Source organism: Peromyscus californicus, unplaced genomic scaffold, assembly GCF_007827085.1.
Source record: "Peromyscus californicus insignis strain IS unplaced genomic scaffold, ASM782708v3 Scaffold_14__1_contigs__length_90479793_seg_2, whole genome shotgun sequence".
NCBI classification, from domain to species: Eukaryota; Metazoa; Chordata; class Mammalia; order Rodentia; family Cricetidae; genus Peromyscus; species Peromyscus californicus.
In genome coordinates, this window is record NW_026294436.1 from 70,197,824 (window position 1) to 70,213,606 (window position 15,783).

The following is a 15,783-nucleotide window of genomic DNA, read 5'->3' on the forward strand; positions in this document are numbered from 1 at the left end:
AATACTTGATAGAAAACTTTATTAGTAAAAGGTGACTTGTGTGTGTGTTCACATCAGGTCAGAGTCGACCTCTGGTGTCTTTCTTCACGTACTATCCACCTAGTATTTTTTTTGAGCCAAGGTTCACTGGATCGGAGCTTACCACATAGGTTAGACTGGATGGCCATCAGGTCCCAGGAATCCTGGGATACAGCATGTACCACACATGCAGCTGATTTTGTTGTAGGTTCTGGGGGCTAAACCCAGGCCCTCGAACTTAGAAAGGGGCTACCATGCTGCCGAGCTATCGCCCCAGGCTCCAGATGGGTATTTTTATAAAGCAAGTTGTCGTTTGTTTTTGGAGATGGGGACTCCTGCAGCCTGGATTGGCTTCAGACTGGATGCTGGCCTTGGATTCTGTTCCCCCTGCCTCAGCCTCCCTAATGCCACCACTCCTGGCTTAGCAGAGAGTGTCAGCAGCTCTTCTTTCGCTTAGACTCACATTCTGTTATTTTTCACATAGAAGGTCCATCAAAATAGTTTATGTGTAGGTCATTCTTTGCAATGTTTGTTTTGTTTTGTTTCTATAATTTCTCACTGATGTGCATGCTTATTATAAAAAAGTTGTGACATACGAGAGCAAAACTTCTCATGGAAGCCACATTCAGGGAGAGTTAACTGGAATATTCTGTGTGTTTATTTTTCTGTATGGATGTGGGAATAGGGGTCATTGTGACTGTGTGCATTCAGGTTATAATTTCTCAGTCAGCATGCATTTACTTCACTAAGTTTTGGTTTCATCGTTAAAAAATCTTCTGCAATTTTCAATATGCATATCAATCTTGCTTATAAATATAGGTCCTTTGAATATATAGGATATTATTACTAAGGAAAAGCTGAATTAAGATAACAACTCATTTTAAAAAGAAGATAGCAGTGCATACTTGTACCAAGTACAAAGAAAGTAATGTATTGATTAACTTTACTGAATTGAGGACATAGCAGTGTAGACCCATCACAAACGTGAATTCCTGAGGTTTCCCTCCTTCCACAGGACAGGCTCCTTCTGTGGAGCCTAGACTGTCTGGGGGTGAGTCCTCCTGGTCAGGTTACTGGATTTAATATTAGGGTGGCTGGTGTTTTTTGTTTTTTTTTCTTTCAGTGCTGAGGGAGGTATCTGTGTCCTCATTCATACTAGGCAGGCTCTTTTCCTTGCACTGAGCTACATCCCAGCCTCCTTAATGTCAGCTTAGGTTAAAGAGGTCCTGTGTGAAGTAGACCAAACTGTTATAAACAAGAGAAGACCAGAGTTACAGAGCTATAGAACAGCTTCCCCTTTCTTATGTGAAGCAGTGTGAAGTTGCTCTGCAGGTCCAGTGGGTGTACTTTTTTGGAACCTGGGTCCACTCATTTTATTGGTTCTGCCATCACCCAGAACTTAGTGACTGGACAAACGAGATCACAGTCATGTCAAGGGAATGCTGGTGGGTGAGGGTGCAAGAGCCATGCCTCCTGCCTTCAAATGCAGGGTAGGAAATGTCCCCTGACTTTTCCTAGTTAGTCTATCCTATCTCACTACAAAAAATGTGACAGAGGAGAAAAGAGGGAACAGATTTGACTGACAGCTAGCAATCGCTAAGAATTCACAAAGTCTTAGCCTGGAGATTCAGAGAACAACTGTCTTTTTTCCCTTTATCACCACATGTGTGATTTTGAATGTAGATGAGAATATTACTGTAGCATTATTAGAGCCTGAGGCCCTGACAGAGGAGACTGGGTGGGGCCAGGCATGGTGGTGCACACCTAGTCATACTAGCTGAAGCGAGGGAGTCATGATCCAGGCCAACCTGGGCAACGCAGTGAGACCCGCGGGGACAGAAGTGCTGGGTGGGAGGATTTGATGGTGTGAAAATGTCTTTTAAGTGTGTGTGTGTGTGTGTGTGTGTGTGTGTGTGTGTGTGTGTGTGTGTGTGTTCGTGCTTTGTTGTGATCTATTCATACCTTCATGTTTTATTATTGGGAAGTTCTACATATTTCCTGCTACAGTATTATTCCAATTTTGTAGAAGGGAAAGTAGACCAGAAAGAATTGAAAAATAACAGACTTGCAGGGTGGTGGTGGCGCACACCTTTAATCCCAGCACTCAGGAGGCAGAGGCAGGCGGATCTCTGTGAGTTCAAGGCCAGCCTGCTCTACAAAGCGAGTTCCAGAAAAGGCACAAAGCTACACAGAGAAACCCTGTCTCGAAAAACCAAAAAAAAAGAAAAAGAAAAATAACAGACTCCCACAGGTGGTATAAGTGGGAGTCAGGACCATTCAGCAGCAATAACAGAAGTAGCAGCTGCCTCTTGTGTGCATGGCAAGTTTCTCACATGTAGGCTTGAGGCAATGCTGGAATAAGGTGGCTGGCTTATTCATGGCCACTGCTAGTCAGGGGATTAATACTCACATTGAGTTCTTCTGACTTTCATTTACTAGTTCATTAAGTCTTGTTTGTCTTGGGATTAAAAAAATCCTGTCATGGGGCTGGAGAGATGGCTCAGCGGTTAAGAGCACTGGCTGCTCTGCCAGAGGTCCTGAGTTCAATTCCCAGCAACCACATGGTGGCTCACAACCATCTGTAATGCGATCTGGTGCCCTCTCCTGGCCTGCAGGGATACATGCAGACAGGAAATTGTATACATAAGAAATAAATAAATCTTTTAAAAAAAAAAAAAAATCCTGTCATATTTGTAAGAAAATTATGTATTTTCTGATTTATTTTGGTAGGGCTTCTGAAGACCTTAAAGCTCATATGGTTGTATCTAATACATTGGAAGACTTTCAGAAGGTACTAGATTCTGGAAAGGTAAGAGACTTTCAAACAAATTGTCTTGGTTTTGTTTGTTTTCTGGGGGCTAGGCATTGGCTTTGACTGTGCTCTACCCCTGAACTGCACCTCCACTACTGTTCAGTAAATCATAGTTTAAAACTCCCTCAACTTACCCTCTGTATTAATCTCTTTCTCAGCCAGTCAAATGAAAGGATTGTATATTATTCAGCTCAGTATTATTGGAGTGAATCACTTATGGACTTTAGTATTCTGATATACGTGTTAAATACGCAACCAGTCCTGTGTCTCCAGATTACAAATGAGAAAACCATGGGCCAGAGTCTAAACAAATTAGCCCATAGGATTTGACAGATGCCAGAAGTTAGATCTCTCTACCACAGTTTAATGTTCTTCCTCCTCAGATTTTTAAAACTCCTTGTTAAGAATAAAAGACCAAGTTTTTTTACAATGATAGCCTAATAATGCATGTCTTGTTACTGATGCAGAGGAATACGTCTCTCTGACTCTTTTACTGAGCTGTAAAGTAGGTAATCTCAGAATTCCTAGAGGATCCCTACTTCTTCAGCACTTGGCTTTGGTTTACTGTTATTCTGGCCTTTTACCTTTCTATGTTCTGTGGTGTTCCCTTGACTCATGTTGCATGCTTTTAGTAGAAGAGTAGAGGTGATGTGGCCATCTTCAAGCTTGGGGTTTCCTTTTAGTAGAAGAGTAGAGGTGATGTGGCCATCTTCGAGCATGGGTTTCCTTCCTGTGTGATTTATGCATGCATTGTTTTCTTTTTGCTTCAGTTGGCTTTTTCCTGAGGATTGAGGATTGAATTCAAGGCTTTGGCATGCTGATGCTGGGCGAGCCCTTTACCACTGAGCTGTAGCACCAGCCCACTTCTTTATATTTTGAGTAAAAGTCTCCTTAAATTGCCTAGGTTGACCCTTGAACTCTCTCTATAGCCCAGACAGTCCTTGAGCTTGTAATCTCCCTGCTCCAGTCTTCTGAGGAGCTAGGATGAGAGGCTTGTGCCACAAGATTCACAAGGTGTTAGTGGGTCATATATATGATTCTAATATTAGATAAATTAAGGGTGTGAACTTTTAAAGTGGATCAGGGGTATTTTAGTTTCATGTCTAAAGAACACATAGGAAAATAAGTAGATTGTGTCTATTATATTCAGCAGTCAGTGCCCCTCCCCTCTTGCTTCATGTGGGTTATCTTCAGTGTGCTGACTGACCATCAGACGGCCTTTGAGGCTATTGTAAGTAAAAGTGCATTTACTAGAAAAGGATCTTTGGAACTTAGATTTAGGTAAATCGTTACTTTTTCCCTCTCCACTTTTATTTATTGGTTTACCTATTTTATTTATCTATTAAAGAGTAAGGAGACTAATTTGTTGGCTGATTTTCAAGTTCACCCTTTCTCCTTTTCATTTTAGTTTATTTGCTGTATTTATTGATGGTGCTAGGTGTTGAGTCCCTCAGGCTTCAGGAATGCTAGGCAAGAGCCCTACCACTGGAGCTACTTGTTATTTCGCAGTAAAGAGACAGACTCTCACTAAGTCACCCAGACTAGGCTTGAACTCAGTGCTAAGCTAGTCTTTGAACTTTGGGTCCTCTTGCCTCAGCCCCTAAGTAGCTAAAATTATCTCCCTGTGCCACCAGGCTTTGGCAGAATCACTTGTGAGTCCAAATACAAATTTCTTCATGTGCTACAGCCATTGTTATTTTATATATTACACACTATGTTATAAATGTTCTTTTTTATGCATTTTGTTTGCAAATATTGAGGGTTTGCAGCTCTCATACAGGGAAGTAACTGTTACTTTGGCTTCATTCTTGGGTCTTTTGTCTCCATTTTCCTGGCACAAAGAGTTTCTGTATTAAGACTTCTCTGAATGTGTCCTGTCACTGGTCTCTTCCCCCTTTATTTCCATCCACTCCCTGGCTTGCAGGAAGGACACACCTAGAAATGTATTACTTCTGTTTATCCGAATAGCAGTCGGTAAATTTCAGAAATCAGACTGGCACATTCATCGAGGGAGCATAAGAGTGTTTGCCCTTCCTTGGAGTTAAGGTCCATCTGAAGAAGTTCCTGTTTCTGTAATTTCCTCCTCCCCATTTGCTTTTACTTCTTAGAGGGGAAGCCTTCTGAAACATGCTCACTAGATCCTAAGGGCACAGGAAGGCTGTGCAGAGGAGCTTTCTTGCTTATTTCTGAGACACTGCTATGTAGATCAGGAGTTGAACTCGTGATCCTTGCAGGTGAACTCTAAGAATGTAGAACCCTGCTAATTCATGAGAAGGTGGCGAGCAGCACTGCTGCCCCTCTGCTCTCAGCCACCCTCATCTTTCCCACATCTCCGGTGTGAGTGAGCGCATGCCGCAGCACACAGAGGTCGGAGAGCAGCCCAGCGGGCTTGCTTCCCTCCTTCCACCATGTTGTTCTCTGGGATTGGAGTTGCCTTGTCTGGCTTCACCTGCCAGCCAGGTCGACAGCCCTCGGTTGCTCTTGGGTTTCTGTTACCTAGATTCTAGATAGCCTTCAGCTGCTATTTCTGACACGGTACTGCTGCTCTTCCCAACATTAGTATTCATTAGCACTGATCTCTAGGAATTATGTAGTTGCTATTGCAAACAGTTCCCATTTAGGTATGCTGACCTGTCAGACATTTCATTTTATTGAAAGAAAAGCCAGGCTAGAGGTTTTCTCCCTCCTTCCCTCCTTTCCTTCTCACCCCCCTTTTTGGGGCCCACTGTGGACTGAGCAGTGTCTGTGTGCATACTGGTTAAGCATTCTACCACTGAACTCATGTCCTGCCCTATCGTGTCTAACTTTTATTTGGAGATGGGCACATTTGAACTTGCTTTGTGCAGACCTTGTCAGGCCTTGAACCTGTGATCCTTCTGCCTCAGCCTTCCAAGTAGCTGGGATTACAGGCCAGCATCACTGGTTCCAGCCCTAGATTTTCAAATATGAGGTGAATTTCAAACTTCCAACAAAATATCAAGTCTTGACTTGGCCCATTATTCAAAGAAAAATTGAAAAGTTGGTTATCTGTTTTTGTTTGTTTTGTTTTTTGTTTTTGTTTTTCTAGACAGGGTTTCTCTGTGTAGCCTTGACTGTCCTGAAACAGGCTGGCCTCGAATTCAGAGACCCATCTGCCTCTGCCCCCTGAGTGCTGGGATTAAAGGTGTGCACTACCACGCCTGGCAAAGGTTGACTTTCCTGGTAAAAAAGTGATTTTTGTCTTTTACAAGCATTTGTTCTTTAAAGTTATTCACTTACCCCTCACATGTTAGACATGTGGGATTGAGTGAGGCCTGCCTGCCTGTCGGCTGTTACTCTTGTGTTACCTCGAAATCATTTTACTCTTAATCACCTCCCTCCCATCCTCCTGACAGCCAGGTCTGTAAAACAGGCAGCAGTCAGGACCTGAAGAGGGTCTACAGCAGAGTTCATGGCATTACAGCCGGTTTATACAGGCACCCGGGGTGCTGCAGAGATGATCTGTGTCTAGTTTTCCGAGTGTGGGTTTGGGGTGGTGTGAAACCATTCTTTGTTCACTTCTGAGCAAAGTTCCAGTGTTTGCAAAGGCACCATGGCTCCAAGAGAACCGGACACTTACCCCTTTGGCTTGAAAGAACTGGACACTTACCCCTTTGGCTTGAAAGGTGGAAAGAGACCTGAAGTGCTCCTGTGGGAGTTTTAATGATAGATGCCTTTTCTCTTCTTATTAGATTGCACAGATTCCATTCTGTGGGGAAATTGACTGTGAGGATTGGATCAAAAAGACAACTGCCAGGTAAATATGACTCAACCTCTAGACCTGCACTGAGGAGGCCGCAGTACACAGCAGCAGTGAACGGACTTCTTGTCTCTTTAATTCCAGGGATCAGGATGTGGAACCTGGGGCTCCGTCCATGGGAGCCAAAAGCCTCTGTATTCCTTTCAACCCTCTGTGTGAGCTGCAGCCAGGAGCCATGTGTGTCTGTGGCAAGAACCCTGCCAAGTTCTACACCTTGTTTGGTCGGAGTTACTGATGGACGAAACAGAAGCCACTTGCTCATCCTCATTTTTTTAAAACCAGTGATACTAATATCTTCTCAGATGCAGTTTTTCTTTTTCATTTTTTAAAAGTTCTAAAAAGAAATCACATGAGATAAACAGCTATTCCTATGCCTAAATTAACAGTGGGAAATACTTTTCTGTAAACAGCCTGGGTAATAAACACCATGAACTAATTATATTTTATGTATTCAGTTCATCCTGCAACAGCAGAATCATACACACAGGATGGTCATTGAAAGCCAGGTAGGCAGGGGTACACTCTCCCCGACTGTCTTAAGAAGCCAGCATCTTGGCAGTGTCCCGTCTTCCCCACCACGGTGGGTCTCACTGAGCTCACGAAGGACAAGCCTGCAGGCCTGGTGTGCATGTCTGACTCTTGTCTCAGCACACACACTGGTACTTCTGCTCCTGTTACTTGACTCCTGTTGCCTGCTGTGTGCCCACCCCAACAAACTTCTTCTTAGTTGCTGGCTTTTCTTCCTTCCTGGCCCCCTCTTAGGTATCCGCGTGCCAACCTTCCATACATGGCCTCCTTACGGGTCAGCAGCGTCCCTCTTTTCACAGTGTCGGGCAGCACTAATGGACTAATAACTCATTTTACCAGCAGCTTGGAGCTCTCGGAGCTGTAACCTACATTGAGCTCTCCTGGGATGTGTGTTTCGTCCACATCTCAGGTCAGCATGTTCCCCAGTCCCATTCACCCTCCATCTCTGGCCCTTTCCTCCTGTGTGGAAGAGTCACCCTGACAAAATTCACTCCGTCACTGAACCAGAAGCCGGAGTTGTCCAGGCGGTCTCCCGCTATTGTATGTTAGGCTGGCAAAGGCAGCTGTTGCTCCCTTGTCTTTAGGGCTTAGGCCTTCGTAGGAGTGAGACCACCACGCCAGTCTCCATGTTTCAAGAGTGTTTGTTTTTCCCAGTGTAGTTTATTAAGATAGTTTTTCTTCCCCCTGAAATCATTTTATAGTTCTCATCATTTATAGCCCAAAGTGTGAACACTTTAGCCTAATGTGGCTCATTAACCTGTTCAGTGTCCTTCAGTTCAGCACAGCCCTCTACACGTCTCATGCAGGCTCTATTTCCTATCTACCTGTTGGCCTGGAAGGCCTTTTGTACCTCATTTGGAGCCCTCTTAGTATGTTCTTTACAAAAAACAAACATTCATGCATTTATTTGGTGGGGGGAGTGTGTCCTTGCCAGGGCACATGTATGGAGCTCAGAGGACAGTTTGATGGAATTGGCTGTCTCTGCCGTGTGGATAGTGTGGATTGAGCCCAGGTCACCAGGCTTTGTGGCATGTGCCTCTGCTGAGACTACCTCACCGGTAGCCCAGGCTAGCCTGAAGTTGTGACCCTCCTGTCCCATCCTCTTCTGACAACTGAGTAAATACCTTATTTCCACACTTCATTTCCAGGTCGGTTTCCCAGGGTGAAAACCAAGAAAAGCCTTTAGAAGGTTAGAGTTGTGAGCCATGCTCTGAAGAATGAGTAAGATTTCAGTATTAATAGAGGGAAGGGAATGAGATGCAAAGGCAGATGTGCTACCTGTGAGCAATAGGAAATGCCCCAGGAAGCTGCAGGTTAAATACAGCACACAGCCCGAGAAGGCTCCGTGAGTAACGTGCTTGTAGGACAAGCTTGTAGACCTGAGTTCTAGTCCCAGCTGGGAAGGCAGAGACAGGAGGGTCCTGGAACTTACTGGCTCACCAGTCTAGCCAGTTAGTGAACTCTAGTGTCCTCAAGACCCTGTCTCAGAAAGTAAAACGGTGAGCACCTGATGCTGGACTCTAGTGTCCACAAGACCCTGTCTCAGAAAGTAAAACGGTGAGCACCTGATGCTGGACTCTAGTGTCCACAAGACCCTGTCTCAGAAAGTAAAACGGTGAGCACCTGATGCTGGACTCTAGTGTCCACAAGACCCCGTCTCAGAAAGTAAAACGGTGAGCACCTGATGCTGGACTCTAGTGTCCACAAGACCCTGTCTCAGAAAGTAAAACGGTGAGCACCTGATGCTGGACTCTGGCCTCCACACACTGGAAGTAAACAGAGCATGCCTGTCTGAGTCACATACTTGTGCTCTCAATCAATTTCTTGCTGACTATGGCAGTTCTGAGTGTTTGTCCTGCTCTTCCATCCTTAGATCAATGTAAACTGCTTCTGGGGAGATGGAGAGAAGTCAGGTTCCTCTACCTTGTAGAAGAAGGTCATTAGAACAGCGCCTAGGACATCATCTAGTTGGTACAGATTTCATACCACAGGGTCAGCTGGAAGTTGTTGCTAATATGTGGCTTTAGTCATAATAAAGTTTGTCATCTAAAAAATGTATATGTTGCTTTGGAGAAAAACTAGTAGAAACTAAAAGGGTAAAGTTTTTTGTTTTTCTAATTCATGACAAAAACAAAATATAGATTGCACATTTTATATTGTATACTGTGACACAAGGTCATCTGCGAGGGGGAGAGATCTCGGGAGGTTTTTTTTTTTTTTAAGCTTCTGGTGTGTAAAACTAACACTGAACAGCCTGGGACCCCCCCCCCCCCCCAAGTCATTATTTAAAGGAACTCTAGTTACATTAAGGTAGGAATTGTTCACTGAAATTAAGTCTAATAAATTGGCTTGTTTCTAAAATTGTTTACCTGGAAGTCAGCTAAAATATCAAAACCTTTTAAACTCCATGCTAATCTTCCAGGCTTGACACCCTCCACGATCCTAGCACTTGAGAGACTAAGGCAGGAAGGTCATGAGTTTGCGGTCAGCTTGAACTATGTAGTGAGTGTGAAACTACCAAAATGAAAAGTGCTGGTGCTTTTTAGGAGGGTGTTGGAACCCCAAAAGCCAGACATAGTTATCCCTTGGAAGCTATAGAGGACTTGGTTCTACAATACCACCACTACCAAAGTGCACCAGTTCCCAGGTCCCACATATAGATGGCAAAGTATTTGCATGCAATCTGAACTCCTGGCATACACTTTAAAATTATCTCCAGGTCGTCTATAGCATCCAGTGCTGTGTAAATAGTTGCTACATTGTTTAAGTCTCCATGTTCAGTACAAATGAAGTTTTCAATTGTTTTTAACCTGAAGTTGGTTGAACCTTCAGGTGTGGAACCCATGAATTTAAGAGACAGACTATATAAATTAGAGTCACAAAAGTGGTTACTTGCCCAGTGCTCACAGCAGCAACAGACATCAAAGCATATAGACTACTGGCTCTGCTCCAAGGGTCCACTAGGGCACCTGTGTTACACACCTTTGCAATTTCTAGTCATTCATGAAAGAACTTTAGTTTCATTGTGTCAGTGGATCACATACATGAAGGCCTTATGGGAACTGGACAACAGGAGCAATTGATTGGACTGCTCGTGGCCCAGATCTGAGTCTTGAGTGCAGAAAAATATTTCATACAACAACTGAGAAGGCATTTCGACCAACTGTGGAAAGATCACCCCTATAATAGTTACTAGTCATCTGTCACATAACCATGGTACCCACTGCAGCATCAAGAATGACGTGGGAGACAGACATTGCTGTTCTGTCATTTTTAGACAGTCTGCTCTTAGCTTGTCACTTGTACTGTCTAGAAGACGATTGCCAGAACCACATGATGACAATAGAGAAAGGACCCCTACAAGTACTCCTGACACAGACATGCTAACCCCCACCCAATAAATGTAATTAAAACAGTTTTTTAATTCAAAAAAGCTATATAGTTGGTGGCTATTCCAAACATTGTAGGCCTCTGTTAGTTTAGATACTTGACAACTAATAAGCTTTAAAAGCTCTAAGTGCCTAAGGGATGCAATTTTTTAAAGTGAAAATCCAAACTTGCATCACTTAACTCATTATTTTTGGCTTTCTTCCTGAAACAGATTGTCACTGACTAGCTCCTCCAGATTGAGGGTCTGAACCTCTCCTGACCATTGGGAATGACTTTCTTGTCTTTCTTACAAAGACTGTTGGAAGGGGGTAGCTTACTTTGGTCAGTAGGCAAAGCAGTGGGGATCGCCTTTTACTTGGTATAGCTCTGGAATGACATCCCTCAAATGTTCCATTTCACACAGATTACATTCAAAAACTGCACACCTAAGAGACAAGATGTGGCCATTGATGCCAAGTGGCTTCCTTTGTTAAAGCTATTACTGCATGCTGCCAGAAGCTGGAACGGCTCTGGCTATGGGTAAGCTCTTATAGGAAGGAAAGCCATGAAGCCCTGTAATTAAACACATCCAAACAAACAATTCCCAAGTCTACACCTGAAGCCAGTGTCTTCCGTTTCCACAAACCTGGACTCACGTGACATCTCTTGCTTAATTGCCCTTTAAACTGCTTTATGGCTTTATAGCAGCCTATAAAAGGTGCTTTCCAAATATGACAGGCGCTGAAAGGCTGAAGAGGAGAGTTATCCAGGACTCCTAATCTCTAAGTCTGTGCTAGGAGCTCTTGCCTTCCTGAGAAAGAGGAGCTGCGGCAGCCATGGGGCGATACTCGGGCCGAAGCTTCCGTCTGATCCTCATGTGCGTGGTCAGTGTCCTTCTGTTTGTGCTGGAGCTGGTGGTCTCACACATAGGCAACTCCCTCTCCCTGGCCTCTGATGCCTTCGCGGTCCTCTCTCACTTGTTGTCCATGATCATCGGACTGTTTGGCGTGCGGGCCAGCAACATCAGGCAGCACAGGAAGAGCACGTTTGGCTTTCTCCGGGCAGATGTTGTAGGGGCGTTTGGCAATTCCATTTTTGCTGTGGCCCTGATGTTCAGCATCCTGGTAGAAGCCATCAAAAGGTACATCAGTCCCCAGAAGACGGAGGAGGCCCTGCTGGTTCTCAGTGCCGGAGTCATCGGGCTGTTCTTCAATGTTCTTAACTATGTCATCTTCTTAGATTGCTGTTACTGCTCAAGGACCAAGCCCCAGAGAAACACCGAAGCAGGTAAATATCTCCCTCTAGACAGCAGAGGCAAATTGGTTGAGTCTGGCAGGTGCTTGTCCTGTTTGAGGGGCCTCTGAAGGTGCTATTAGCCTGTTTTTTTATGTGGGTCTCTTGTTCTATGACTCTACAGTGGGATTGCTTTCAGTCTGAAGTTCCTTGTGAGCAGAAGCAGCAAGCACTTAGAAGCAGCATGCTTTAGGAGTCGTTCTTTACTTTTTATCCACAGAGAGTAAAAGTGTGTTCAGACAGGTGGAGTGGAACGACAGAGCAACTGAAAAGTCTCCCTATGTGTCTCACTTTGGTTTATCCAGCTGGGATGTGGCTGGGTTTGAATATAAAGTTAATATATTAATGTTTCCATAAAATGTTTAAAAAATGCTGGGTTAACAAACCGACTCAGAGAGACCAAGGTATCAGACAACTCGCTAGAGTACATCAAGAAGGATGTTACAGAAAGTGAGGGGAGAAAGTGTATGATGTAGGGAGTCTCGTTTATGAACAGAAATATTAACATGTGATTTTGAGCATTTGTTCTTGAGAAGACCAGAAAATACTTACTTTTAAATCTTGAGAAACATCTTTAAGAGTGGGTACCCAGTTAACTGGGTTATCTGTCACAAGGTCAAACTAAATTTTGGAAGAGAACAAGGAGTGCCCTTTACTAAGTGGAACCGTTTTCTTTATTCCCATGAAAGGGGTTTTTAAAGTATAGATGTGTGTGTGTGTGTGTGTGTGTGTGTGTGTGTGTGTGTGTGTGTGTGTGTGTTCTTACATGTGTGGGAGAGAGAGTTTTTTTGAGAGATTTCCAGTGTGTCTTTTAGGAGTTCTATATTGTGAGAAGAACAGATCAGCAGGGTCCAGCCATGGCCGTAGCAATGGTAGGAGTCTTCACTGTATTGTGAAGATCCATCCCCCATCTCCCCCACCCCCAATCATATGACTGGGCAGAAACTTAATAAAGGCTAATTTTTTTTGAAGACTCACAATATGGAATCTAGAATCACTTAATTATTTGATGCTGGCCATCTTTCTTCTCAGAGTCTGGGGCCTCTCCATGTAACTTCACAGCCTTCATCATAGCCCTACTGTTTCTGCTGGAGTCGCTAAGTCCTTAGCCATCTCTGTTGGCAGATTCATGTTCTGAGAACGCTTGTGTTGTACGCCAGCTATAGAGGTGAACAGATAAGTGTCTAGATCTGCATTCAGCTTCATGTTTAAAATTAGTCAGGACCCATCCCCTTTAAAAGACAATCAATCATCAGTTAACTGGAAACCTTATGTCTTGACTGTATCAAACATGGCATAAAAACTTGAGCCGGGCGGTGGTGGCGCACGCCTTTAATCCCAGCACTCGGGAGGCAGAGGCAGGTGGATCTCTGTGAGTTCGAGGCCAGCCTGGTCTACGGCGCGAGATCCAGGAAAGGCGCAAAGCTACACAGAGAAACCCTGTCTCGAAAAACCAAAAAAAAAAAAACAAAAAAAAAAAACTGCTGCTTGGGGGTCTAGGTTAGAAATGCACAGTCTGGTATGTATATGTAATTGTCAGATAGAAAGGTAAGGCACGAAGACCGTCAGATGGTTAGTGTTGGCCGGGGTATGTCATATCTTTTGCTGTTCCTAGCAATTCTAAATTTGCTTTTACTCTGGGATACAACACAGCAGAAGCAGTTAGGAGACTTGGACACACAGTGTCACTGGTACACACAAACGCAGCTCTACTTTACAAAGTGGATTGTTTGTAGTTAACTCTTAGCTCTCAGGTGGGAAATGGTCTATTCCAGTGTTTGTGTCTGATCTAAGACACTCATCAGGGGCTTAACACAGCACTTCACCCTCGGGGGGCTATGGGCTTAGCTCCACGCTGGCTGTTTTCTTTTGACTATATTCTATGCTAAAGGTAAGCATGGTGCTGGGTATAAAGGCCACAGACATTGGGATCGTTCTGGTTCTGTTACCTTTTGGTGTTACTTAATCTGTTAGAAATTTCAGGGTTTCTGCCTTCCTGTTTGCTTAAAGTAGCTACTGGGTTTATTACCATTGATATATCAAAATTTGCATTTATCAATGTTTTGAAGTCACATTTTAATGCCCATATTACCTAAATGAATTTAATGAGTAAGTATTTATATAAGTTAAATTTTATAAATTGATATTAGCCCAGTATCAGTTGGCTCATATTTTAAGAAGAGCTATGATTAAATCATCCATACTAACATAACAAGGGTTATAAACTCCAGGGGGGAAAATGTCTTTTATTTATGTGTGTTTTTTTTTTTTTTTTTTTTTCTCGAGACAGGGTTTCTCTGTGTAGCTTTGCGCCTTTCCTGGAACTCACTTGGTAGTCCAGGCTGGCCTCGAACTCACAGAGATCCGCCTGGCTCTGCCTCCCGAGTGCTGGGATTAAAGGCGTGCGCCACTATTTATGTGTTTTAGACAGAATCTTGCTATATAGCTCAGGTTGGCCTTGAACTTGTGATTCTTATGCTTCAGTTAACCAAGTGCTGGTGTGTACTACCTTGTCAGGTAAGGGGAGAAAAACAATCTCTATGAGCATATAACCCCAGCTTCTGTGCTTTCAAGGTGCTTGTGAACAGAATAATTCTGGCAGAATCCAGGAACCCATCTCCTTTGTGGATTCTGAAACCAGGGAGGGTTTTTACGTAGCAAGCCTTTTGCTTCTGTGGCTGTTTTAGCCAGTTGAGTGTAGAAATTGATGCCAGCTATACCTGATGATTAAGATAATAGAAAAGAAAAAATAAGAGGACCACTGCCTTTAAGTCAAGTGAAGTGCTAACAGATAACCTGTTAACAGGCAGTTAAAACAACACATCCCTGGATTCCAGGAGCAAGGTGTGCTGGAGAATCAGCCATGCACAGCCAGCAAATTTTTTTACCCTCTGGAAAAAAAAAATTAACAGTATCTTGGATGTTAGCTGGGCAGAAGTGGTGCACGCCTTTAATCCCAGCACTTGGGAGGCCGAGGTAGGCAGATATCTGTGAGTTAGAGGCCAGCCTGGTCTACAGAGTTCCAGGATAGCCAAGGCTACACAGAAACCCTGTCTCAAAAAAAACCAAAAAGGGAGAGAGAGAGAGAGAGAGAGAGAGAGAGAGAGAGAGAGAGAGAGAGAGGGAGGGAGAAGGAGGGAGAGAAAAGACAGGAAAGGAGGAAGCTGGGGAGACAACTAGCCAGTCTCCTCAGGCTTAGATCTACATACATTTCTCCCTTTACCCCTTTCCCTGCTCGGTTCCCCTAACCACGATCATGCATAAAACCACCAACATTTGGACTTTAAGCTTATTTTGTCTTCCTCTTAAGTTTCTGTTTTCACTCGGCCTTTCATTTTAGCTAAAAATGCCAGCTCCACCATCTCCTAGCTTCTTCCCATGCTGTTCTGTGTCTGTAGGTCCCACGTCCTCCCTTCCTGATCTAAGGCTTCCCTGTGCCCCAACCCCCTTCCTCCTCCCTCTCCCCCTCCATTCTGTCCCTCCCTCTCACCTCCTCTTGCCTTTCTGAGGGGTCTGGCTCTGCAGTCCGAGCTGGCCTGCACCCCTTGTCTGTTCTGCCTGTACCTCAAGGGCTGGGATTACAGGGGTATACTTCACATTCTGCCTTATAAATTACCTGTGCATCAAATAATTTGTGTATACATTATATATAATTATATATATATATATATAATGTATAATGTGTTTTTCACAAATACCTTTCCTTAATAGTTAATTGATTTTGTTTTGATTCCGAATTGCTCCCTCCCTCCCCTCCCTCCTCTCCCCCCCTCCCTCCCCCCCTCCCCTCCCTCCTCTCCCCCCCTCCCTCCCCCCCCCCCTCCCTTCTCTCCCTCCCCTCCCTTTTCCTCCCCTCTCTGCTCTTCCTTTTCCTTTCCCTGACTCTGTACCCTGTAACAGCACTTTCTATGGTCCACATGCTGCGTAAGCAGTGGCTTCACAGGACCTGTCAAGGGTGGTCTTGTACAGCTTCTAGATAAGCCCC

At 44.1% G+C, this 15,783-nt stretch overlaps 1 protein-coding gene and 1 long non-coding RNA gene across 5 annotated transcripts in view; one reads left to right on the forward strand and one right to left on the reverse strand.

The window, feature by feature from the left end:
* Window positions 1-7,049, forward strand: part of Eprs1 (glutamyl-prolyl-tRNA synthetase 1) — a 73,655-nt gene extending 66,606 nt beyond the window's left edge. For all 4 annotated transcript variants that reach the window (XM_052737940.1, XM_052737938.1, XM_052737939.1 and 1 more), the window contains 3 exons: window positions 2,749-2,827; window positions 6,541-6,605; window positions 6,693-7,049. In XM_052737940.1, the coding sequence (XP_052593900.1) occupies window positions 2,749-2,827; window positions 6,541-6,605; window positions 6,693-6,843 (295 nt within the window). In that variant the 3' untranslated portion in view covers window positions 6,844-7,049. The remainder of the gene's footprint in view (window positions 1-2,748; window positions 2,828-6,540; window positions 6,606-6,692) is intronic.
* The window catches only part of LOC128110124 (uncharacterized), a 41,652-nt gene that overhangs the window by 8,936 nt on the left and 16,933 nt on the right, over window positions 1-15,783 (reverse strand). The window lies entirely within an intron of this gene.